This window comes from Schizosaccharomyces japonicus (assembly GCF_000149845.2).
Source record: "Schizosaccharomyces japonicus yFS275 unplaced genomic scaffold supercont5.1, whole genome shotgun sequence".
Lineage (NCBI taxonomy): Eukaryota > Fungi > Ascomycota > Schizosaccharomycetes > Schizosaccharomycetales > Schizosaccharomycetaceae > Schizosaccharomyces > Schizosaccharomyces japonicus.
The window spans coordinates 884,357-906,037 of NW_011627860.1; the positions used below are offsets into that span (position 1 = coordinate 884,357).

Here is a 21,681-nt window from a genome sequence, read left to right on the forward strand (position 1 = left end):
GTTCACTTAATACTTAGAGTCATATTTTCCCCTCCTGTTCTGTCCTAGTCCGTACGTAGTAAGGATTTACAGTCCACTTACCCTTCACCAGTTTACAGATTGTTGAAAAAAAGGAAGCTAACAACAGTTCGCATATTAGAAGAGCTGTTGTACATTAATGACGAGTAATTAAAGCCTATTATGTTAAGTGGTTATCAACAAACTGCAACAATGGAGACTGGCATATCGGATTATACGCTTCCTCGAGTCATTCGCTTCCTGCAAGGAGAACATTTTAGGATTGAGCGAGAACGGAACTTAAATGAAATTGAAAAGACAGAAATGAGACGAAAAATTGCATCGCTGGAAACAGACAACGCAAAGTTGAGGCAACTTGTTGAATTTCATGCTCGACGAACAAAGATGCTGGAAAATGCTATTCGTCGGAACTCGCCAACTATTTCTAATAATAAGTCTGAATCGGATAATGAGGAAGCGGATGAATTGAGTGCTCTTTTCGAATCCAATTTGGCTCTCCAATCCGATAACAACAAGCTTTCCAAGGTTCTTGAACAAAGCAAAAACTTTATTAAAAAATGCATTCAAGAGATCACGTATATGACCAATATTCAACCACAATTGTCAGCAGATTCATACAATTCTTTTTGGCCCGAGGAATTCGCTGCTCAAAATGAACAGATGATTGCTTCCAAGCAAGCAGCTTTCAACTGTCCCTTACAACATTCCGGGGCTTCTGTTAACGAGGAAGTCCCGGTAAAGAGTCCTGTGAAACAAGACAATGAAGATGCTGCCTATATCCATGATGACTTGATTGAAGATGAAATCTTTGACCCTGCCGCTGCAAAACAGAAACCCATTCCTTCGCCCTTAAAGAACGAAATAGACACGACTGAAGAGTTAACACCCATCGCACCGTCTTTGAGCAAAAACGCAATTCCTTCTCCCATTCTCAATCACTCCTGGAAAACCGTGTGTACGCTTACCAATTCTTCACCCGTACGCTGTCTGGCCTACGAGTCTTTTGGTAGCAGTGTCCCTAGCTTTGCGTATGGTGACGACAATGGACAAGTTAAGTTTTACCGTATCTTTGACTCTAATACCTCTAACGAATTTCCCACTCCTGCTGCGGTTTACGTAGGACACAAGGGATCTGTTCTTTCACTCTGTTTTCCCACAAATATTCGGCGCATATTTTCGAGCGGCTCTGATGGCTGTTTGCGGGCTTGGAAATTACCATCCCTTCATCCATCCTCGCCCTCTACAGAAAGCCCAGACAATAGCCTTATTCTTGACTTGGACGGCAATCCCATCAAACAGCTTCTCGTTTTTGAAGACAAGAACAAGACTCCTTCCATAATGAGTTTGTGTCTTGATAACTCTATCCGTGCATGGAAACTTACTGGTGAGGAGATTACCAGGGTAACACTGGAAAAAACACAACCAGAGTGTATGAGCATTTATGATACCCGTCTTGTTGTTTCTTGGTCGGATGGTTACTTGCGTATGTATGACCTTGAAACCTTTAACGTTACGCATACAATTGCTGCTTACGATGAGGATGAGCCAAGCTCAGTCACACACGTTTTATTAATGAATGAAAACAAAATAATGACTCTACATACCGATGGTGCACTGCGCATCTTCGATGTCGTTTCACAAAAACTGGTACATAAGCAATCTATCTCTAAAACAGTCCCTACCACGGCAAGTTTCTCCAACAATGGACAAGAACTTGCTATTGGTGACTTAAATGGAACAGTCCAATTGTTTGCCCTCATGCACAACGAGCTTACTCACAAAGCTACGCTTTCTACTCACTCTGGTTCATATGGAACAGGTGTATCCTCACTTTTGTGGACAAAGATGTTTCCCGATGGAAAGGAATACCTACTGTCTGCTGGCTTGGACGGTCGGGTTCATGTGTACTGTAGGTAATTATATCTCTTTGATAGATGCTCTTCTAAAGGCAAGGTCACGACTACTTCGTGACTAGAGAAATGACATCCTCTACACTTTCCAATGGCTTTACACCTATACACTTCTTCAAACATTTACCGGTTCCCCTTTCAAAGACCCAATGACTCCGAAATAACTTCCCATCAGGCTTGCGTGCTCCCAGGGCTTGTATCAAAGTACCTTCTCTGTCACTCAATAGGTGAAAGGGGAAATTTTGTTTTGTTTTAAAATTCTTTTGGGCTCTGCAAGAGTCATAGGAGACGCCTAAAACTTCGTAATTGGCCTCCATAAGTTTTGGATAATTGTCGCGAAAACCACAACCTTGTTTTGTGCATCCAGGAGTGTTGGCTTTTGGATAAGCAAAGATAATAAGTCCCTTATCCTGAATGATTTTGCGGAGGAAAACCTCTTGCTCGTCTTCATTCAATAATACCAGGTCGGGTATGCAGTCTCCAACTTGAAATTCCATTGCTAACAGGATTTCTGAACTATTTTTGCTTCTCAGTGCTTGCCAACTTTTTAACCCAAATGCTTAGGAGCTGGGACTTCTTATAATAAAGACAGAAGGGATAGCGAAATTGTTCACTATGAGATACATGAACTCTTATTCTCAGTGGACGATATCCGGACTGATGCTTAGCGATAGTTATCGCAACCAACGGGCGACTCGAGCTCCTGAATGTATTAAATATGGCAGGCCAAATTCATGGGTACATTTTCTACTCGGTGTCCCACATAGACGTTTCGCTTGTTATCCTTAGATCTATTACTCGAAGCATTCTCTCGGCGTAGTAATAATAGTTTACACGAGTTATTATTTTGTACATGATTAAAGCATCCTTTTTATTAACAATACACATCTGTAAACTTTCTTTTTCCGCCTATTTACTACAGTTCAGCCAAAAAACAGTTTTTTTTTAAATTAATTCACATTAAACAGCATTTATATAATACAGTATCCCTCCGTATATTTTTACGAACAACATTTAAGCATTTTTCATGTATAGAATCGGCGTAGACCTAATTAACATTTTATCTATGCACCCGTCGGGCTACGCGAATTATCAACGTTTTCACTACCAACTCTAACAACAAGCAATTGTGGCCTGGTTGCTTGTCGTTTTCACAAGAATACGGAAGTTTCTTTTACGTTAAGACATGGCTAAAGAAGCTCAGAAGAGCCGCAAGCCGTATGTTTGTTTTCTCAATATTAATCGTTGGTATTGTATGTGATGACTAACCTTGTCAAGCCCTAACACCTCTTTTCGTCAACAAAGACTGAAATCATGGCAACCTATCCTTACCCCGAGGACCGTTCTTCCTCTCTTGTTCGTTCTCGGAATCATTTTTGCACCAATTGGCGGCGGATTGTTGTACGCTAGTTCCCAGGTACAAGAACTCGTTATTGACTACACGGATTGTTCGTCGGTTGCTACTAGTACTTACAGCGAAATACCTAATTCGTATGTGAAGAGCAGATTCTCGAATATGCAGTCCATTTACGGAAATTATGTGCCTCACTGGAAATTAATTTCAGTGTATGACTCATCTCTGAGCACGGACGTGACCACTTGCCAAATCAAATTTGCTGTGCCCGTAAATCTCAATCCTCCGTTGTTTATGTACTACCGTTTAACGAACTTTTACCAAAATCATCGGCGGTACGTCAAAAGCTTAGACGAAGAGCAATTGCGTGGAGAGGCGCGTACAGCAGAAGATATTAAAGGAGGTGGATGTTCGCCATTGGAAACAAACGAAGATGGAAAACCCTACTATCCATGTGGTCTCATTGCTAATTCTTTATTCAACGATTCTTTCTCATCACTAGAACGCTTGGAGGGTGGAAACGATTCTCTTAACGAATTCGCCATGTACGATACAAACATCGCCTGGCCCTCCGACAAGCACAGATTCAAGCGCACCCAGTATCAACCAGATGAAGTTGTTCCTCCGCCTAACTGGGTTGCCCGCTATCCCAACGGTTACACGGTCGAGAATATGCCTGACTTGTCGTCGATGGAGAATTTGCAGGTTTGGATGCGTACCGCAGGTTTGCCAACCTTTAACAAACTTGCCCGCCGGAATGACGTTGATGTGCTAGAGGCCGGTTTGTATTCCGTAAAGATTGGTCTTCATTTCCCGGTTAAAGCATATGATGGCACGAAGAGCCTTGTACTCACTACGCGTTCCGTCCTAGGTGGCAAGAATCCATTCCTAGGCCTCGCGTATATCATCGTGAGCATCATCTGCGTAATTCTTGGCAGCTTGTTTACTATCCGGCACCTTTTCCAACCGCGAAAACTGGCTGATCATCGTTACCTGACATGGGATACCGAAACTAATAACCTTGCTCCGCGTACAGAGGAAAGAGTATAGTTGGGTGAGCGAAATGTCTAATACAAATGTGACGTACGTTTCCATAAGCAACCATACGTTGTTTGCTTTCACTTTCACAGCCTCTTTCCTTAACTGTTTTTCATTGTCCGTGTCAGCAACCACTGGAAGAGCCTCTCTACTCCAGGTGGTCCCTCTTTCTTGTCCCTCCTGAACATCAATACAGACTTCTTTGGCCCATTGATTTACGTTTTACCGATTTTGGTTTTGCATCATCATTCATTTTCTTTCATTTTACAAACCATTCCTACTTATTTACTACAATGTCTTCCTTTCTCCGTTACATATGCATACACGCACGCACTCTCGGAACTGCTCTTCATCATTGCTCATCGCGTTTGACAGTTTCAGTAGTATTCTTCCACACCGGTTAATCGTCGCGACGTAGCGATTATAAATGTTCTTGGAGGACTCTAAAGCAAGTCTTAAAACGGCTTCATGCTCTTTACCGATGTGTTCGTATTACGGTCTATGCTCCAGGCACTCAATTGTTGGATCCAATCATTTGAACCTCGCTCAAAAACGCTCACATGAATTTCTATTTTAGGAACAAAACCTCTCATTCATGGACTGCTGATTGAGCATGCTTTCGGTTTTGTCCTAGTCGGGTGTCTTGTTAGTGATCGTATCTTTTGGTGGTCAGTGGCAGCCGTTGCATTTTTTGTGCTGAGCGACATCTAGCCAAAACCAAATAGAAAAAATGTCGGACCTGGCTGAAAAGGTTGCTGAGAAGCTTCAACTGGAGGAATCCTCTGTCACTTACTACGTTGACGAGGTTGCAGGCAACAATGAGACCGGAAACGGCTCTGAAAGTGCTCCTTTCAAGACCGCTTTGAAGGCTGTTGAGACGAACAAGGAATGCAAAATTTTGATCAGAAAAGAAGCCGGCAAGCCCTTTGAACCCATTGGTACGAATGCTTTGAAGAAGGCTCGTAAGGGTGCTGAACAAGCCGCTAGAAAGAAGGCTAAGGCTGATGAATTAAAGGCCGCTGCTGCTGCTAAGGCTGCTTCTTCTAAGGCTGCCGACGCTGCTCGCTTGGAAGCTGCCAAGAATTTGGTTTTGAAGGAGCCCGCTGATGCTCCTGCTGCCGTCGAGTCGAAAATTTGCGCCTTGGAGCCTCTTCGTGAAAAGCGCGTTAAAGTTTACGGTTGGGTCCACCGTCTTCGTAACCAGAAGGGCATTATTTTCATTGTTTTGCGTGACGGTACCGGCTATCTTCAAGCTGTTTTGACCGGCGATGTGTACGAAAAGGCCAACTACGAATTTCTTACTGCTGGTCCCGAAAGTGCCATTGAACTTCGTGGTACTTTGAAGCCTGTTCCTGAGGGCAAGTCAGCTCCCGGAGGTCATGAGTTGGTCGTCGACTATTATACCATTGTTCACGCTGCTCCTATTGGTGAGGAGGCTTTCACTAACCAGCTCAACGCTGAGGCCGATCCTAGTGTTTTGCTTGACCAACGTCACTTGGTCATTCGTGGTGAAACTGCCTCTGCTGTGCTGAAGGTTCGTGCTCGTGCTCTTCGTGCCGTTCGCGACACTTACGAGGCCCTCCATCTTACCGAAGTTACTCCTCCTTGTATGGTCCAAACGCAAGTTGAGGGTGGCTCAACGTTGTTCAAGCTTGACTACTACGGTCAACCCGCTTATCTTACTCAGTCTAGTCAACTCTATCTGGAGGCTTCTCTCCCTGCCTTGGGTGATGTTTTCTGTATCCAAGAGAGTTTCCGTGCCGAGAAGTCACTTACTCGTAGACATTTGTCCGAGTACACTCATGTTGAGGCCGAGTTGGTTTTCCTTGATTTTGAGACGTACCTTCAACACTTGGAAGAGTTCATCTGTCAAACTGTTGAACGTCTCTTGGCTGACCCTGTCGCTGCTCCTTTGATCAAGCAATTGAACCCTGGCTTCAAGATGCCTGAGCGTCCCTTCATGCGTCTCAAGTATGCCGATGCCATCAAGTACTTGAATGAGCACAACATCCTTGATGGTGAGGGCAAGCAACACAAGTTCGGTGATGATATTGCCGAAGCTGCTGAGCGTAAGATGACTGACCAAATCAACCGCCCCATTTTCCTTACCTACTTCCCCACCGAGCTCAAGGCCTTCTACATGAAGCGTGTTCCCGGTCACCCTGAAATTACCGAGAGTGTTGACGTTCTGATGCCTAACGTTGGTGAAATCGTTGGTGGCAGTATGAGAATTGATGATATGGATGAGCTTCTTGCAGGCTACAAGCGCGAGGGTATTGACCCTAGTCCTTACTACTGGTTTACCGACCAACGTAAGTATGGTTCGGCTCCTCACGGTGGTTACGGTCTCGGTCTTGAGCGTTTCTTGGCCTGGCTTCTTAACCGTTATACCGTTCGTGAGTGCTGTCTGTTCCCTCGTTTCACTGAGAGATGCAAGCCTTAAGCTGTGTTCAAAAGCACCCAACTTTTTTTTTTGCGAATTGAAGATATTGTAACAGCTACTCATGCGTCTATACATATGTTTCTAGTAGAAAAATAGGGAAATTGTATAAACACCTTAGACCACTTATGTGCGGTTTTTATACGGAATTGTTCGCATAACTGATACTGGTACTTTTAGTTTATAGAGAAGAAATATGAACAAACATATTCTACCAAATCTTCATTCCCTCGGGATCCGTAATGTCTTTTAATTTATTTCTACACCTTGTGCAAGAGTGTTGAGCCACCGTTCCATCCAGTATTTGCTCTCCCGTCCTGCCTTTTTCTTTCAGGATCACTCTGTCAAGACCCATCCAAACCCAAGGAACCCCATTGAGCCGTAATCAATGTCCATAGGCCCAGAACGTGACACTAAAATAAATTATTATGCCATTCTGTATGTCTAAACAAACAACTTTCAGCTTCTAACGCTCTGTTTCCTTAGAAAAATAGACCAAAATGCGGATGCGCAAATCATCAGAAAACAATACCTGCGGCTAGCCCTACAATACCATCCGGATAGAAACCCTGGCCAAGAGGATAAATATGTACAGTTGTTCCAGCAGTTACAACTAGCACACGAGGTTTTAGGTGACCCATCCAAAAAACGTGTTTATGATAGTTTGTACCATGAAGTCTTACGAAATACCCGGACAGAAGGTCGAAAAACAAAAACAACACCTAGGAAGTCCACAGGACGAGCATCTAATGCGTCAAACCAAAACTCGCAATCTTATAGTGGCCGTAGTGCCTACAGTGCATACAATTCTCCTAAAGGTCAACGTAATAACAGCCCAGGGAACAAAAATAAAGCTTACTCACAGAGCTGGTTCAATTCACGGGGGAAAAACAACCGACCTACCTCGTCTTCCTCTTCTGGCTCTCCTAATTCGCGTCGAACAGGAGACTCCAGAAAAAACAACACCTCTACGAAGTCACCAAAGCCCGCTTCTAGTTACTCTTATGTTTACCAAAACCGGTCGCAGAAGTATGATCCTCATTCGGGCATTGGTATTCGGACCACGAAAACGGAGCCTGCAGAGCAAACAAAAGAAAATGCAAACCCAGCAGCCGGCTCGTTTGACCCCGCCGCATCAAAATCATCTAATGCCTTTGCAGATGATAATTTAAATGAAGACGATGTCCCTCCTGCAGCCTCCAATAAAGGCTTTGCTGCCAATTCACCGGAACCATCTTCGAATCCTGCACCAGATTCTTCATTTAATCCTTTTGAGATTCCAAAACCGGAGAGCACATTTCCTTCGTCGGGTATTCCCCCAAACACCGACAATCCTTTCGCCTTTCAACCGTCAGCTGCGAGCGGTACCTCTTCTTCTCGTACTCGTTTACGCCAAAATAGAAGTCGACTAAATACCCGAAATCAAGCATCAACGAAACCTGAAAGCTATTTCCAAACGCCTCCGCGACCCACCAACTCATTTCCTTCAGCTGATGCTGAGAACGCCAATTTCCAAAAATTCTCCCAACAAGCGACTCCGGAGGAGCTGCGAAATTCTCAACAAAATCCCTTTTTCTTTTCCCCAAATGCATTTTCAAAGCAAGAGCCCATACCGTCCCCGCCTAAATCTTTTCAACGTCCAGCCGAATCTAGAAGAAGACGACCTGGAAATTCCAAGCATCCAGGCAAAACTGATCCAGAAGTCATTTCCAACTTGGATAACCTATTTAAGAACATCGATCTCTCTGCAACACCTGGGAAGGTTAGCCTTCCTGAACTTCCGCAGCTCGATGTGCCTTTACCTCCTGATACCGTGCCTTCAATGGATGATTTGCGAGAAATTGGAAACTATATGACGGCCATGTCAGTTTACCAAATCAAATGGTGCAAATATGCTATGGAGATGAACCAGTTTATAGCTTCGTGGAACATTGTGAAAAACAAAGTCATCAATTCTGGAACTGTAGACTGGTCTCTGTTTCCGGATCTCGCAAAACACTGGTCACAGTACAATGAGTTTTGCATTGCTTTTTCCAAACAGGAAGTGCAACATTTCAATGCTTTAAAAACTTTACAGTGGATTAGAAAATCAGCGATGGCTACCCAAACATAATTCATTCTTTGCTACTGAAACTGTATCTTATCCAATTCCTTTCATTCTCATCCTCTTCATTCCTTTGTATATACATCTGAGGACTGTTAATTTCTGTGTTTATTGTTTATGTGAGTAGGCATGATTTTTGTTTACTTTTTAATTCCTTTTACTTTTCTATATTTGTTTACAAGTTTTTGATTCCAGCCAGAACGTTAGAGTGTGTAACGTGAGCTTGGGTTTGTTACAATGTTACATTGGAAACAAGGCGTTTTTCCGGTTTTGTTGAGTAACGGTTTCCAAAACCTTCGGCTCAATAAGCATCCATTCTACCGATTTCGTCTGTTTTCCCTGCTCATTGTTGCACCTCTGGCGATTTTGTCTCTTTTCACCCTTTGGTTTGGATACAAACATGTTAGTTACAGTATTTATCATCCCCCACTGCGAGCTTTGAATGAAACCATTGATGCTGTATTCTCTCATGGGTGTAAAAATGTCGCCCTGGAAGCACAAATGCACCCTCGAATGAATGCTACATTCGTCGTCTTGGCAAGAAATTCCGAAGTTGACGGAGTCGTGTCCTCCATGCGTTCAGTAGAAAGCCATTTCAACAGACACTTCAACTATCCTTACGTGTTTTTAAACGATGTTCCCTTTGACGATAATTTTAAGGATGCAGTGTTAAAGGAAACATCGGCATTTGTTGAATTTGGAACGCTGGACGCCGAGAGCTTTGGATTTCCAAACTGGGCAAACCTCGAAGTGGAGAAGGAAGAAATTGCCAAACAGGGGGATCTTGGAATTATGTATGGTGATATGGAAAGCTATCACCACATGTGCCGCTTTTTCTCTGGGTACGGGACACATTGTGTTTGTTTAAGTAACTGGATTTTTAATACTAACGCAAGGACAGATTCTTCTACAAGCATCCACTCATGCAAAAGTACCAGTGGTATTGGCGAGTTGAGCCTGACATTGAATTCACTTGTGACATTACCTACGACCCTTTCTATTACATGGACATCAACAAAAAAATGTATGGGTTTGTGATTGCCATAAAAGAATTAGAAGACACAGTTCCAAACATGTTTCGTTACGTATCAGCGTACAAACGTGAACACAAACTCGACTCTGATTTATGGGACTTCTTCATTACTAAAAAGGACAAGAAAGCTCGCTCTGCGATGCCGTTAACTACCATTGATAAGAAAGCTCAAATCATGCATGCGTTTAAGAACTTTCCTCAAAACTCACTGAAGGGTCTCCTTGTGGATGAGAATGCAGATTCAACTACACAGATGGAGGGTGATGCCTACAACATGTGTCATTTTTGGAGCAACTTTGAGATAGCAAACTTGGACTTATTTCGGAATGATGAATACGAACAATTTTTTCATGAAATGGAACAAACCGGAGGATTTTGGCGTGAACGGGTATATAATATTTACACCTAACTATTTGTTTCTTATTTACTAACTTAATGTTTTAGTGGGGAGATGCTCCCTTTCACTCCCTAGCGGCAGGTCTCCTCTTGCGAAAAGAACAACTTCACTATTTCCGTGACTTTGGTTACAGACATTCTGACATTTATCATTGTGGCCAAAATTTGGGCTGCAACTGCGAATGTCTCCCAAACATTGAGGAAATTGAAGCGAAGCCTGGTGCCTGTATTAAGGAATGGGCAGACATTATGGGCGGCTTTTTAGACTAGACTTTTATTTCTAGTTTTTATGTATCTTGATTATTTACAAGAATATTAACACGAGAAACAACATTGATTATGATGAAGGGAAGACAGGGAACGGTTGCTGCCGTTTGTGTATGATATTCATAGAAACATTGAAACCTTTAGCAAAAATGTCATAATGAGGTATTAATTATATGGAGTTAATAGTTCATTTCCGTTGTTTAAAGCAGAACTCTGGGGTTTTTCCCCAAATTGACAACGTTTTGTCCACATTGTGTTTATGTTTTTTTCGCCTTAATTAACGAAAGTTTGGTAAAGGAAAGAAGAAACTGTTCACAAAAACTTACACTAGTATACAGAACAAAATATTCCAATGTACTCGCAATATTCAAAGAGAGCCGTATATTTATAAAACGATACAATTTAATGAACTGCCTTCTTTCGACCCTGGAGGCCTTCCACATAAAGCTCTTCCTCCAAGTACTCCATCGTACCAAGAACCGCACACGGGCAACATGTCGGCAGAGAAGGATATTCAAGCTACCACTACTTCCAAGGAGGGAGAGAAGAGCGCTTTTTCCGCTGCTACTGAGAAGCAGACGGAGGAGGCCAAGGCCGTGTTCAGTGACTCTGCCAAGGCTCCTGAGGCCAAGAAGGAAACTACTGAGGAGAAGCCCAAGGATGCTGAGCCTACTAAGGCTGAAGCTGGAGAACAAGCTGATGAGACTGAACCTGAGGTTCATTTCGAGCCCGTCGTCAAGTTGACGGCTGTTGAGACCAAGACCAACGAGGAGGACGAAGATGTCGTCTTCAAGATGCGTGCTAAGCTTTTCCGCTTTGACAAGCCTAACAATGAGTGGAAGGAGCGTGGTACTGGTGATGCCCGTCTTCTCCAACACAAGGAATCTAAGAAGACCCGTCTTGTCATGCGTCGTGACAAGACTCTTAAGGTCTGCGCTAACCATTTGTGTAAGTTTAATATGGAACGGGTTGAAAGAAGTCTAAGGAGCTGTAAACTTCATTTGTTGATTACGTGGTTCAATTGCTTCCGAGATCACAATTCACAAGTGAAGTTTGAAGTGAATTTAATTGCGACTTTGGACTGCATCTAAGGATGCCCGTTCCATGCTCTCTATCAGGATCATAACGCTAACAACGACTCTAGTGATGCCCGAGATGAAGTTGACTCCCAATGTTGGCAGTGACCGTAGCTGGGTTTGGACTGTTGCTGCTGATGTCAGCGAGGGTGAGCCTGCTGCTGAGACTTTTGCTATTCGTTTCGCCAACTCTGAAAGTATGTACAATTGGATTGTGATATCGTTACCGGTGGTGTATGGGAAACCTTTATTTACTAACAATGCCTTAGATGCCAACCTTTTCAAGGAGAGCTTCGAAAAGTACCAAGCTATCAACGCTGACCTCAAGCAAAATTAGATATGCCGTCGTAGTCTATGAACGCTCGACGTACATAAAGTGATAGATGAGAATGAGACAAGCAAGTGTGTTTGGTGATTCAAGAATGGATTTTGGACAAGTATATGAATACGGGGAAGACGGGAAAGCGAGACAGGAGGACTCGGGGAGTCGAGATGGAGGTAGAAGGGACGGGACAACTGCTTTTTTGGTTTGAACGGCCTGACTTGGACAGGCTTACTCAAACAGGGTTTTGATATCCTGCAAGGATTGCACGCGTTGCTCTTCTTTTGACATGCCCAGCGTGCCTGCAATAAAGTTTTTTCGTTCTTGGATTTTCAACATTCGCTCTTCAACACTGTCGCGAATAATAAAACGAGTTACATGAACGGCTTTCTCTTGTCCGAGACGATGTACTCTGTCAAGTGCTTGTGCTTCCACGGACCAGCTCCACCAGGGATCCATCAAGTAAACATGGTTGGCACATGTAAGGTTAAGGCCGACACCGCCTGCTTTTAACGAAACGATTAAGACATTACTCGTTTTGCTGTCACGAAAGTGCTCAAGCGCATTTGCCCGTGCTATTTGAGACATTGATCCATCGAAACGCGTGTGTTCAATGCCTTGCGAATGGAGAAGTGTGCTGATGTAATCCAAAAATGTAGTAAATTGAGAGAAAATGACAACCTTTTCATCTTTATGTTCTTCAAAGACCCGACGTAAGTGCTTGAGCAGAGAAGTCAGCTTGATGGATTGATGTTGATGAACACTTCGCCATTTCAAATTTTGAGGTTTTAGTAGAGATATGTCATCCTTTGAACATGGAGAATAAACCTCCTTTTTATCGATTGGTTGTCGACAAGTGTGACACAGCGGTGGATTTATGTTACGCTTAATTTGATATTCCAAATGCTCAGCTAGGCATTTTTCGCAGGCCGCATGCCTACATTTGGTAAGCACTGGATTCTGGACAGGCTCTGAACAACATATAGGACATTCAGAAAGGATATTTTTCAGTTCATCTGTGCTTCTAAGACCCAAGGAAGCGGATGATATTTGAGGATTTTCAATCTGAAATGTTTCTGCCAGTGCTTGTATTTGACTGCTTGCAAGTGAAGACGCATTTTCGGCCTCACTTCCTTTATGAAGCAGGAGTTTTGGATGACAGCAGGCCTGTCGCAATCGCAAAAGTAGACTAAGAATAGTTGTGTAATTCTTGAAAAGTGTTCCGGCGGCGATATTTTCGTCAACCGTCGTTCGAGCCTTAGCAAACACCGCATCATAGATTTCTTTTTCGGGATCCGTGAACTCAAGCCGTTCAATATGTACATGCTTTTGAGGTAATTCAACAATTGGTGAACCGTCTGCATTACGAGTCTCCTTTGTACGCCGCAAGATCAAAGGCTCCAAGACAGATTGTACGGTGTCCAACGCCTTTAGAACGTCTTTCGACTCATAAGGCAAGGATATGAAAGTGCGCCAGTATGTATAATTACACCAGGGTTCTACTCGTAAGAAACGGACAAGACTGTAGAGATCCTCAAGCCGATTGACAATTGGAGTTCCTGTAACTGCCCAGTTGTGGGACGACTCCAACGAGCAACATGCCTGAGCAGTCTTACTAAGTCGATTTTTTATGTGATGAGCTTCATCTAAAATAACGCGAAACCAACGAACGGAAAACAATCCTCCAGATATCTCTTCGTTTTTTCTTTGATATTCTGAAAGTAGAACACCGTAACTTGTGATGACAATCATTGGTGATTTTGTCTTTCGAAGTAATACTGAGCGTAAATCAATTTCTTTTTCAGCACCATAATAGACCAGTACTTTTTCTGATGCATCTTCTTCAGAAAGGTTTCGTGCTTCACGATTCCATTGGTCGACCAAAGACATAGGTGCAACAATGAGTGTTGTTTTGGATGCATAAGGTTGCTTTGTGTTATGATCAGCTTTAACATTCTCATCAGACGGTCTTGAATGGATTAGCGCAAGCATTTCAATTGTTTTTCCAAGACCCATCTCATCAGCCAGGATGCCACCGTATGCCTTGTCAGAAGAACGAGGAAAGTGAATGGACACCTCCCCCGAGTAAGGATTTACGTAAAAGTATTCATGTGTCGTGTCGGCAGAATCATAAACGATGCCTTCAAGTTCATCAGTAGGAGCAGAAGGGAACCGAAATTGCTCCCAAAGGGGATGCATTGCGGCATCATCGTCTTGTGAATCAGCTTTCCGTTCTTTTTCCAACATCCAGTGGAGGGCCTGTTTTTGATAGCCACGAAGTTGAAGCTTGAAATTGTTCGGCGGTTCAGCAGAAGGAAGATTAGCATATGAGACTTGAGCCTTTGTATAAAGAGTTGCTAATTGATCGTCTATAACTTCATCTTCTTCTGTATCAGGAGTTTCATTTTGTTGAGAAAGCGGTAATGGTATTTGTGCTTTTGCGGATGCTTCAAGGATATCGGTATACAAGGGGCCAGACTTATCTTCGTTTTTTATGGCTTTTTTTATGGGGACGGCAGCGATGGAAGATAAAAGATGAAGCAAAGAATCACGTTGACGTCTAACCAAATCAGTATAATGGCCTTCTTCTTCCACTGTCGATGCAAACTTTACGGGTGAGCGATGGGACAATGCTTCTAAATCAAGGAAACAATAAAGCTGCAGAGTAATGTTGCTCCCTATATGTAATTCTTCGTCTGCATATATACATTTCGATTCGAAAGACCAATACCCATTATGCGAAAGAGTAGCAACAATAGTTGCAATCTCCTTGGGTAAACGTCCGACCTCTACATGTTTCTCACTGTAGAAGCGAACAAGTGTTCCGGGCAGGGCTTCTGAATTGGATTTGGAGTGATTCTTAGAGCGTTTCCGACCGCCGCGGCCTATGCGAGCATTAAGCTTCTGAGGTTCAAGAAACACACGTTCACCAGCCGAAACAAGCCGGTGTCCGGAAACGCTTGACCAGGCTTCGGCACCAAAGGAACCAACAAACTTTCTGTTGTTTTTTGAACTGTTGAAGAAATTAGAGATGGGCTGTACGGGAGCTTCAAAAGCCTGTTTTTTACGGGCCCCGCGAAAGATAGAAAAATCGGAATGCTTTTTTCTCTTTTTCGGTGAAGAGATTGGTGAACTGTATGTTCCGACATCACTTTCGGAACGGTTAAAAGGCGAAGGTTCTGAACGAAAGTGCTCGTCTGATGCTGGAACAGAGGAGGTAGTCTTGTCGAAGTACATGTTTACGGCTACCTCAAGATTACCTTTTGCAAGATTCCATAGTTGTTTCGCATTTTCATCAGACGAACCTATGATGCTGGTATATGCCTGAAATGCTTCGTCATCGGAAGATGTAGCAGTAGGTGCTGGGATGGAGGAAGAAGAGGATGAGGACTGGGAACGATGACTCAGAGAATCATTACTGCCTGTTTGTGTGTTAGTCCTGGTAGAAGCGGAGTCAGTTTCGTTTTCTGAATCAGAGTGAAAGAAACGAGAAGGTTGCGGAGACTTTAGTGAGTTGTCAGGCATGTTCTTGAGGACGCCATTAGCATCTGTAGCCATTATACGGTGATATGCAATGCCAGATTTGCAATGCAACTGAAAGCAGAAATGAACTAACTACGAGCACTCAAGTTGGTAATTTAAACAGTTCACAGTTTTCAGAAGCGCCGTATTGAAAACGTATTCGCGGTTTTACTTTAGCATAAGAGTATCTTTCGAGTGACAAACTGCAAGCCAAAGGCGCTACAGACATGCAAGAAACTTAGACAACTTATACAGTCCTTCATGAACCAGGTTCCCGATTCCAATGGGAAGGGCTGCGCTATATGACCGTTTGAATTCGGTAGACGGTGATTTGTTCTTGGTTAAATGCAACTCGCTACACGCTCACGAAAGTTGGTGGTAGTAGAATTTAAGCTTATTACAGTTATCTAAGCGGACCTACTATCTTAACGAAAACAGAGCTTAACCCACATACCGCACAAGATGCGACACCTATCAAACCTTATTCTACCCAGTACAAAACACATTCTCCTATGCCGTGGAAATCAAGAAATTATATTTCTATACAGACTCCAAGGGAGCAACATCCTTAATAACCTTGGTACCGACGTCTTGAGCCTCACCGTGTTGCTCAAGGATCTTTTGGGCGTCCAACTTAGGGCCCTTAAGAATCTTGACCTTACGGACATAGACGTTTTGAAGAGGGTAGATGTTGTTGGTAGCCTTCTCGATAGCGCGGCCAATCATCTCGGGAATAAGCTTTTGAACAAGCTCGCGCATGGAGCAGCCAGTAGCTTGGTTCTGGATGACCTGGAACATCTTTTGACGGATGGCGCGGATTTGAGAAGATTGAGCGTAAGTAGTCTTCTTGATTTGGTTGGGGCGACGACGAGTGAAGCCGATAACGAAGATACGGCAAACGTAGCCATCAGTGGTCTTGATGGTTTGGTTGGCCTCAATGGTAGTCTGCCACTTGCGAACAAGAGAGCGGAGCTTGTCAGAGGTCATGTCCATACCACCGAAGGAAGTAAGGCAAGACTTGCCTTGGATCTCCTCAACACGGAGCTTAACCTTGCGGAAAGAGTGTTCCTCATCCTTTTGCAAATCAGCAAGGGACACCTCAACAACACGGCCCTTGAGGGCGTCGTTGGCGTTTTTCAAACCGGAGGTACGGTTGACAAGAGTCTTTCCGACATTCTTAACCTCAAAGAAGGAAGGGGCCTTGATGTCGTACCACTCCTTACGAGAGAAAGGGTCGACAACACGCTTCTTAATGCCCTTCTTTCCCTTGGAGAGTCTCTTGTTTTTTCCAACAGCCATTTTGGGTGTGGTCAAGAGAAGCTGCACCCACAACATAGATCACGTCCAGGTGTGACTGTTTTTTTGTGTTCGAAACACAGCGTCAGGCTTCGGTAGGTTGCGAAAGCCCACGGTAACCAGTATAGTGCGAGTCTCCGCAATATCTTAAAAACAATAACGGTGTGTACTATGCTTCACTATATACACAATTAAGGTTTGATGAAACGCGACACGTCTATTATAATTTATTGCACCAGCTCTGTTTCTCGTGGTTTTTTCTTATCTTTTACATTCTCTCGTTTCCTCAAAACGTTCTGCTTATCGAATTAATGTGGTTTTTTTTTCGCTGGTAAAATTCGACTTTCTGTGTGCTTTCATAGCCTTGGATAATTTCGTTCGTCAACGAAGCTACTTGCTGTTTTATTTTTGCATGTGGTCTTCTATCTCAGCCTTCTCCGTTCGTTATTACTAATTTTCTCGTCTCTGTCCCTCGTTTAACGGGGTTTAATCAAGAGCTTGCTTCTGGTACTGTATTCCACTATTATTCATTCACTACTTATATAATGTTCCTTGCTCGGGCCTTTGGGTGTCTTCTGGGCCTGGCAGGCTTGATCTGCTTCATTGGAAGCTTTTTTCCCTTCCGAGTTGCGTCAACTGGGTTTGCTGAACGCGATGCTAATATGCCTACTGCTGCTGTTCAACGGTTAGTGTTTATAATGATTGATTCCATGCGTTCAGATTTCATGTTTGCGGAAGACTCGCCCATGTCGTTTATGAAACAACTTATACAGAACTCGAGCCATGCTCTAGCGTTTTCATCTTATGCACGGGTTCCTACTGTCACAATGCCCCGCCTGAAAGCGTTAACAACGGGCTCCATACCCAACTTTCTAGATACCTTGTTGAATATTGCAGAATCCGACGCAAGCAGTTTGAGTGCCCAAGACCATTGGATCCGCCAGCTTGTCTCGTACAATAAGAGCATCGAGTTCTACGGGGACAACACATGGCTGAAACTATTTCCAAACATGTTCACTGCTTATGACGGCACATCAAGCTTTTTTGTGTCGGATTATGAAACCGTGGACACAAATGTAACAAGACACCTGGGTCATATCCTTGCAACTGATAAGGAAGGAAAGCTTCCATGGGACGCGGTGATCATGCACTACCTTGGAGTCGATCATATTGGCCATCTCCATGGACCCAAGAGTCCATTGATGCCAGACAAGCTTCGCGAAATGGATCGTGTCATCGAAGAAGTCTACCTATCGCTGCAGGAACTCGACCACTCAACGAATACGCACTCAATGATGGTTGTGTGTGGTGACCATGGTATGAACGAGCTTGGCAATCATGGGGGTTCTTCTGCCGGTGAAACATCTGCAGCAATGACTTTACTTTTCCCTTCCTATGATTTGGAACACACCAACATTATGATTCCGATAGAGCAACGTGCGAATCCCTATTCTATCTATCGAACAATCGAGCAGAGCGATTTAGTCCCTACGCTGTCATTGCTCTTAGGGATCCCCATTGCTAAAAACAGCATTGGTGTGATTGTGCCTGAGGTGTTAAAGTTGTGGGATGAACAGGAACAAGAAAAAGTGTTATACCACAATCTGAAGCAGTTAAAGGCACTCACTTCGACGGCTAATGATCTCTGGCCTCCTCTTCATTCTGCAAACCAGGTTCTTTTAGAGCAATTATACAACTTGCAGGAACAGTTGTCGTCAAGTGCTTCTTCATACAAACTGAAGACTATGATTCTTGGCCTTGTTTTACTTTTTCTGTCAACCGTTACCTGGGCTGGTTTTGCCTTATATCACGATTACTCGTCACTTCTTTCGGTTCTCCCGATTGTCGCTGGAAGCGCCATATGCATGTTTTCGAGCAGCTTTGTTGAGGAAGAACAAGTATTCTGGTACTTTTGTGCGGGGACTCTAGCAACATTGCAATTCCTTTCTCTTAATTCTGTGCCGCGCAACATCGTCCATCTGGTCGCTCTTTCTATACTCATTCGTTGGAACCAAACTGGTCAAAAGCATGCGGATCTTCCTGGTTTAGTGGATGACATATTGGTAGGTCGTCCTTATCTTGCATTACTACTATGTTTCCTTCCCATTTACATTGTCTGCAAGCGCTCATATTCATTTCTTGTTGCTGCGGCGGGCGTTTGCGTTTATGTCTTAAAATCATTGCAGCTGTACCCAGCGTTTTCCATTGGCCTGATTGCGAATACAACGTTGCAGGTGAATGTCGCCAGACTGTGTTTCACTTTGTTGATCGCAGCAATACTTCTCTCTCGTCGTCGTCGTGTTTTCCTGCAATCCTTACGAGTGTTCTTATTACTGCAAACCCCAGCTAACAACTTTATTCTTTACGTTTTATATGACATTCTTCACAGTACGATTCCGCAAACCTCAAGCACTTACTCCTTCCTTTTGCGATTCGTGTACGAGCAAATGTCATTTTTCACTAGTGGAAACTCAAATTCTCTCTCGTCTATCGACCTAATGAATGCCTACAATGGATTAAGCTCCTATCGAGTTTTTCCTGTCGGCATGTTGCTCTTTTATTCTGTGTTTTCGAGTCCTCTCTGGTGGACTCTGTATGAGATTCAAGCAAAACAGACAAAACCCATGTTGTTTGCATTGTTTAGCACGGCATGCTTGTTCTTTTTATGTACTTCGTGCACGATATTACGAAACCACTTGTTCATATGGAGCGTTTTTTGTCCCAAACTAATTTACCAGGTCATTTGGTCGACATTATATCTACTTAACCGTACCATCCTCACGGTCACCTTGTAAAAAGAATGAATTGATATTCGGTTCTTGGAAAGCTTGTACCCATCCAACTCTCCATCTTAATCTCAAAAACATATGAGCGTTTTACCTACAGTTTATCTCTCCCTACAACCTCCTGGCATTGACTCCGTACAGGTGTCTAAACTTTCAATTTCAAACCCATCTTATTATTTACAACTGGTGGTGACCTCTCTGCTGAAGAGTAGCAAAGCAACACACAACTCAGGCCACAGAATTCACGAAAGAGCCGTCGTTCATTAACGTTTCCTCCTCTGTTTTCTTTTGCTTTACGAAGTCTCACGAATTTCCGTCATGTCAAGTCCAGAAGCAGGCGCTCCCAGTAGCGAACTTTCATCAAAACAACAACAAGAAATTGCAAAGTTTATTGAAACTGAACAACAAAAGGCCAAGCTTCAACAAGGTTTGTAACAGTAAAGCTGAATGATACGGGCGATAGGAATGAAAGAGTAATTGAGTCGGTAACACTTTTTCTTTTCATAAGTTTACCTGTCGTATACCTCTCACGTTCATTTAACAGACATTATGGCTATTCACTCTTATTTCTGACCGTTCTCTATCCCGATTTCTTCGCCTTTTCTTTTTTTTTTTTGTTTTTATTGATCTAACAGAATTACCAAAGCAATTCACAACTTTACCTCTATCTGTTGGCCAAAGTGTATCACCAAGGTCAATGACAAGCTTGGTAAAGACGAGGAACAATGCTTAGCGAATTGCGTTGAGCGTTATCTTGACTGCAACTTTCAAATAATTAAAAGGTAAATAGGGGCTTCTATGTTTGCAGAGTTGACTCAAGCTAACACATAACAGTTTGGAGGCTGCTAAAAAGTAAATGGTATCTATACAAGTCCTTCATGTAGATAGTTGAAATATCAATAACCAAGTTATTGATCGAAAAGTAAATGGTTGATTGTGTGTGTGTGTGTGTATGTGCGTACCTAGTGACAACAGACAATACAAAACACAAAAGTTATCTATCCGAGGGAATTTTTTACGTGAGCTCGCCGGTTATAATGTTCCTGCTTGGGAAGCGTTTGTATCCAACTTCTCGGATGACGTTGTAGAGGCAATTGAGCGAGTTCTGTAATCGTAGGAGTTGGAGAAAATAGAATAGGACCTTGAAGACTTGTCAGAAATAGACAAACTAGCCATTCCTTGTGGTAACCGGGGTTCACGAGGAAGAACTTTAATCTGAAAAATGGCTACAGGCAATGAAGGACAATGAGCAGCAACTTGAACCTCGTAACCAAAAGCCTGCATAACGCCACGAACAAATCCTGCCGGCCAACAGAGGAACGGTGCTGTAGTCTTTGTCAATTCAGTCTCTGGGATTTGGGCCATTCTCATAAACCAACAAAAGCTATTATCCGTCAGGATGAACATGCCCTATGATATATGTTAGTAACTGAGCTGTGGAACCATGTGAAACAGAAACTTTCGGTTTCTGAGAATCGTTAATCACCTTTCGATTGGTTTTAAGATTGTCGATTGTCTTCTTGAACACGATAGCCCAGGCTTCACGACAGATGAATCTCATCATATCGAGCGTAGTCGTCAATCTGACATGCTGAATCATGATTCTGCAACGATAATGGTTGTTAGTAGACTAGATATCGCTTTGTTTTCCGTCTAGCAAATTTTAGATGATGGACAAACCTTTCAGTGAATCGCTTTCCCGTTTCAAAACCAATGGCTTCGAGAAAGTTGAAGGTGTGCATGTCCCTCTGCTCCTCTGGAGTGTCCGGACCCAGTTTTTCCTCAACAAAATCCTTTGCCAAGTAAATCAACTCCGTCAGCAAATAGTCCTGAGATGAGGCGTTAACGGAAAGCGGAAACTGTTGCGGAACTAGCATTTCTAAAATAATATCTTTAATGTAACGAACGGAAAGGTCGCCAAAAGGGTTTAGAGAGGGGGATTAGAAAGTGAAAAGGTACACTCGGTATTTTATAGAAACACACTCAAAGCCGAGTTCCGAGGATAAAAGTAAGCAGACAACGATCAAAAATTGTGTTTTCTATTTGTTTAATAGTCAAAAGAGTTAGTAAGATTAGATGTTCGCAGCTTTGAGAGTTGGAAGAGTAAGGTCAAGGAGGT

The 21,681-nt window shown here is 43.2% G+C and overlaps 12 protein-coding genes across 12 annotated transcripts; 8 read left to right on the forward strand and 4 right to left on the reverse strand.

Moving 5' to 3' along the window:
- The first annotated feature begins 1 nt into the window (after position 1).
- On the forward strand, positions 2-2,933 carry SJAG_02514 (striatin). Its single transcript, XM_002173686.2, has one exon. The coding sequence runs from the start codon at positions 181-183 to the stop codon at positions 1,933-1,935; it is 1,755 nt and encodes a 584-aa protein (XP_002173722.2). The 5' UTR covers positions 2-180; the 3' UTR covers positions 1,936-2,933.
- Positions 1,547-2,853, reverse strand: SJAG_02515 (thioredoxin peroxidase). Its single transcript, XM_002173687.2, has one exon. The coding sequence runs from the start codon at positions 2,423-2,425 to the stop codon at positions 1,979-1,981; it is 447 nt and encodes a 148-aa protein (XP_002173723.1). The 5' UTR covers positions 2,426-2,853; the 3' UTR covers positions 1,547-1,978.
- Positions 2,934-2,981: 48 nt separating the features above from the next.
- SJAG_02516 (CDC50 domain-containing protein) lies at positions 2,982-5,086 on the forward strand. Its single transcript, XM_002173688.2, has 2 exons — positions 2,982-3,146; positions 3,207-5,086. The coding sequence occupies exons 1-2, from the start codon at positions 3,115-3,117 to the stop codon at positions 4,330-4,332; spliced, it is 1,158 nt and encodes a 385-aa protein (XP_002173724.1). The 5' UTR covers positions 2,982-3,114; the 3' UTR covers positions 4,333-5,086.
- SJAG_02517 (cytoplasmic asparagine-tRNA ligase Nrs1) lies at positions 5,020-6,979 on the forward strand. Its single transcript, XM_002173689.2, has one exon. The coding sequence runs from the start codon at positions 5,051-5,053 to the stop codon at positions 6,761-6,763; it is 1,713 nt and encodes a 570-aa protein (XP_002173725.1). The 5' UTR covers positions 5,020-5,050; the 3' UTR covers positions 6,764-6,979.
- Positions 6,980-7,148: 169 nt separating this feature from the next.
- Positions 7,149-8,873, forward strand: SJAG_02518 (meiotically upregulated Mug184; the record flags this gene model as incomplete). The annotated part of the gene is made up of 2 exons (XM_002173690.1): positions 7,149-7,198; positions 7,247-8,873. 2 exons carry the CDS (start codon positions 7,149-7,151, stop codon positions 8,871-8,873), a joined length of 1,677 nt encoding a protein of 558 aa, XP_002173726.1.
- Positions 8,874-9,101: 228 nt separating this feature from the next.
- Positions 9,102-10,563, forward strand: SJAG_02519 (mannosyltransferase complex subunit; the record flags this gene model as incomplete). Its single annotated transcript, XM_002173691.1, has 3 exons — positions 9,102-9,706; positions 9,766-10,285; positions 10,342-10,563. 3 exons carry the CDS (start codon positions 9,102-9,104, stop codon positions 10,561-10,563), a joined length of 1,347 nt encoding a protein of 448 aa, XP_002173727.1.
- A 280-nt stretch (positions 10,564-10,843) lies between these two features.
- SJAG_02521 (ubiquitin-protein ligase E3) lies at positions 10,844-15,832 on the reverse strand. Its single transcript, XM_002173693.2, has one exon. The coding sequence runs from the start codon at positions 15,514-15,516 to the stop codon at positions 12,190-12,192; it is 3,327 nt and encodes a 1,108-aa protein (XP_002173729.1). The 5' UTR covers positions 15,517-15,832; the 3' UTR covers positions 10,844-12,189.
- On the forward strand, positions 10,996-12,114 carry SJAG_02520 (ran GTPase binding protein Sbp1). The gene is made up of 3 exons (XM_002173692.2): positions 10,996-11,508; positions 11,705-11,833; positions 11,906-12,114. The coding sequence occupies exons 1-3, from the start codon at positions 11,055-11,057 to the stop codon at positions 11,971-11,973; spliced, it is 651 nt and encodes a 216-aa protein (XP_002173728.1). The 5' UTR covers positions 10,996-11,054; the 3' UTR covers positions 11,974-12,114.
- Positions 15,833-15,985: 153 nt separating the features above from the next.
- Positions 15,986-16,813, reverse strand: SJAG_02522 (40S ribosomal protein S1). Its single transcript, XM_002173694.2, has one exon. It carries the CDS (start codon positions 16,777-16,779, stop codon positions 16,021-16,023), a length of 759 nt encoding a protein of 252 aa, XP_002173730.1. The 5' UTR covers positions 16,780-16,813; the 3' UTR covers positions 15,986-16,020.
- Positions 16,814-16,972: 159 nt separating this feature from the next.
- On the forward strand, positions 16,973-19,840 carry SJAG_02523 (GPI anchor biosynthesis protein Gpi7). The gene has a single exon (XM_002173695.2). It carries the CDS (start codon positions 17,322-17,324, stop codon positions 19,569-19,571), a length of 2,250 nt encoding a protein of 749 aa, XP_002173731.1. The 5' UTR covers positions 16,973-17,321; the 3' UTR covers positions 19,572-19,840.
- Positions 19,774-20,571, forward strand: SJAG_02524 (TIM22 inner membrane protein import complex subunit Tim8). The gene is made up of 3 exons (XM_002173696.2): positions 19,774-19,989; positions 20,209-20,344; positions 20,397-20,571. Exons 1-3 carry the CDS (start codon positions 19,881-19,883, stop codon positions 20,416-20,418), a joined length of 267 nt encoding a protein of 88 aa, XP_002173732.1. The 5' UTR covers positions 19,774-19,880; the 3' UTR covers positions 20,419-20,571.
- Positions 20,572-20,594: 23 nt separating this feature from the next.
- SJAG_02525 (TRAPP complex subunit Trs33) lies at positions 20,595-21,439 on the reverse strand (the record flags this gene model as incomplete). The annotated part of the gene is made up of 3 exons (XM_002173697.1): positions 20,595-20,972; positions 21,022-21,166; positions 21,243-21,439. 3 exons carry the CDS (start codon positions 21,437-21,439, stop codon positions 20,595-20,597), a joined length of 720 nt encoding a protein of 239 aa, XP_002173733.1.
- Between the last annotated feature and the right edge of the window lie 242 nt (positions 21,440-21,681).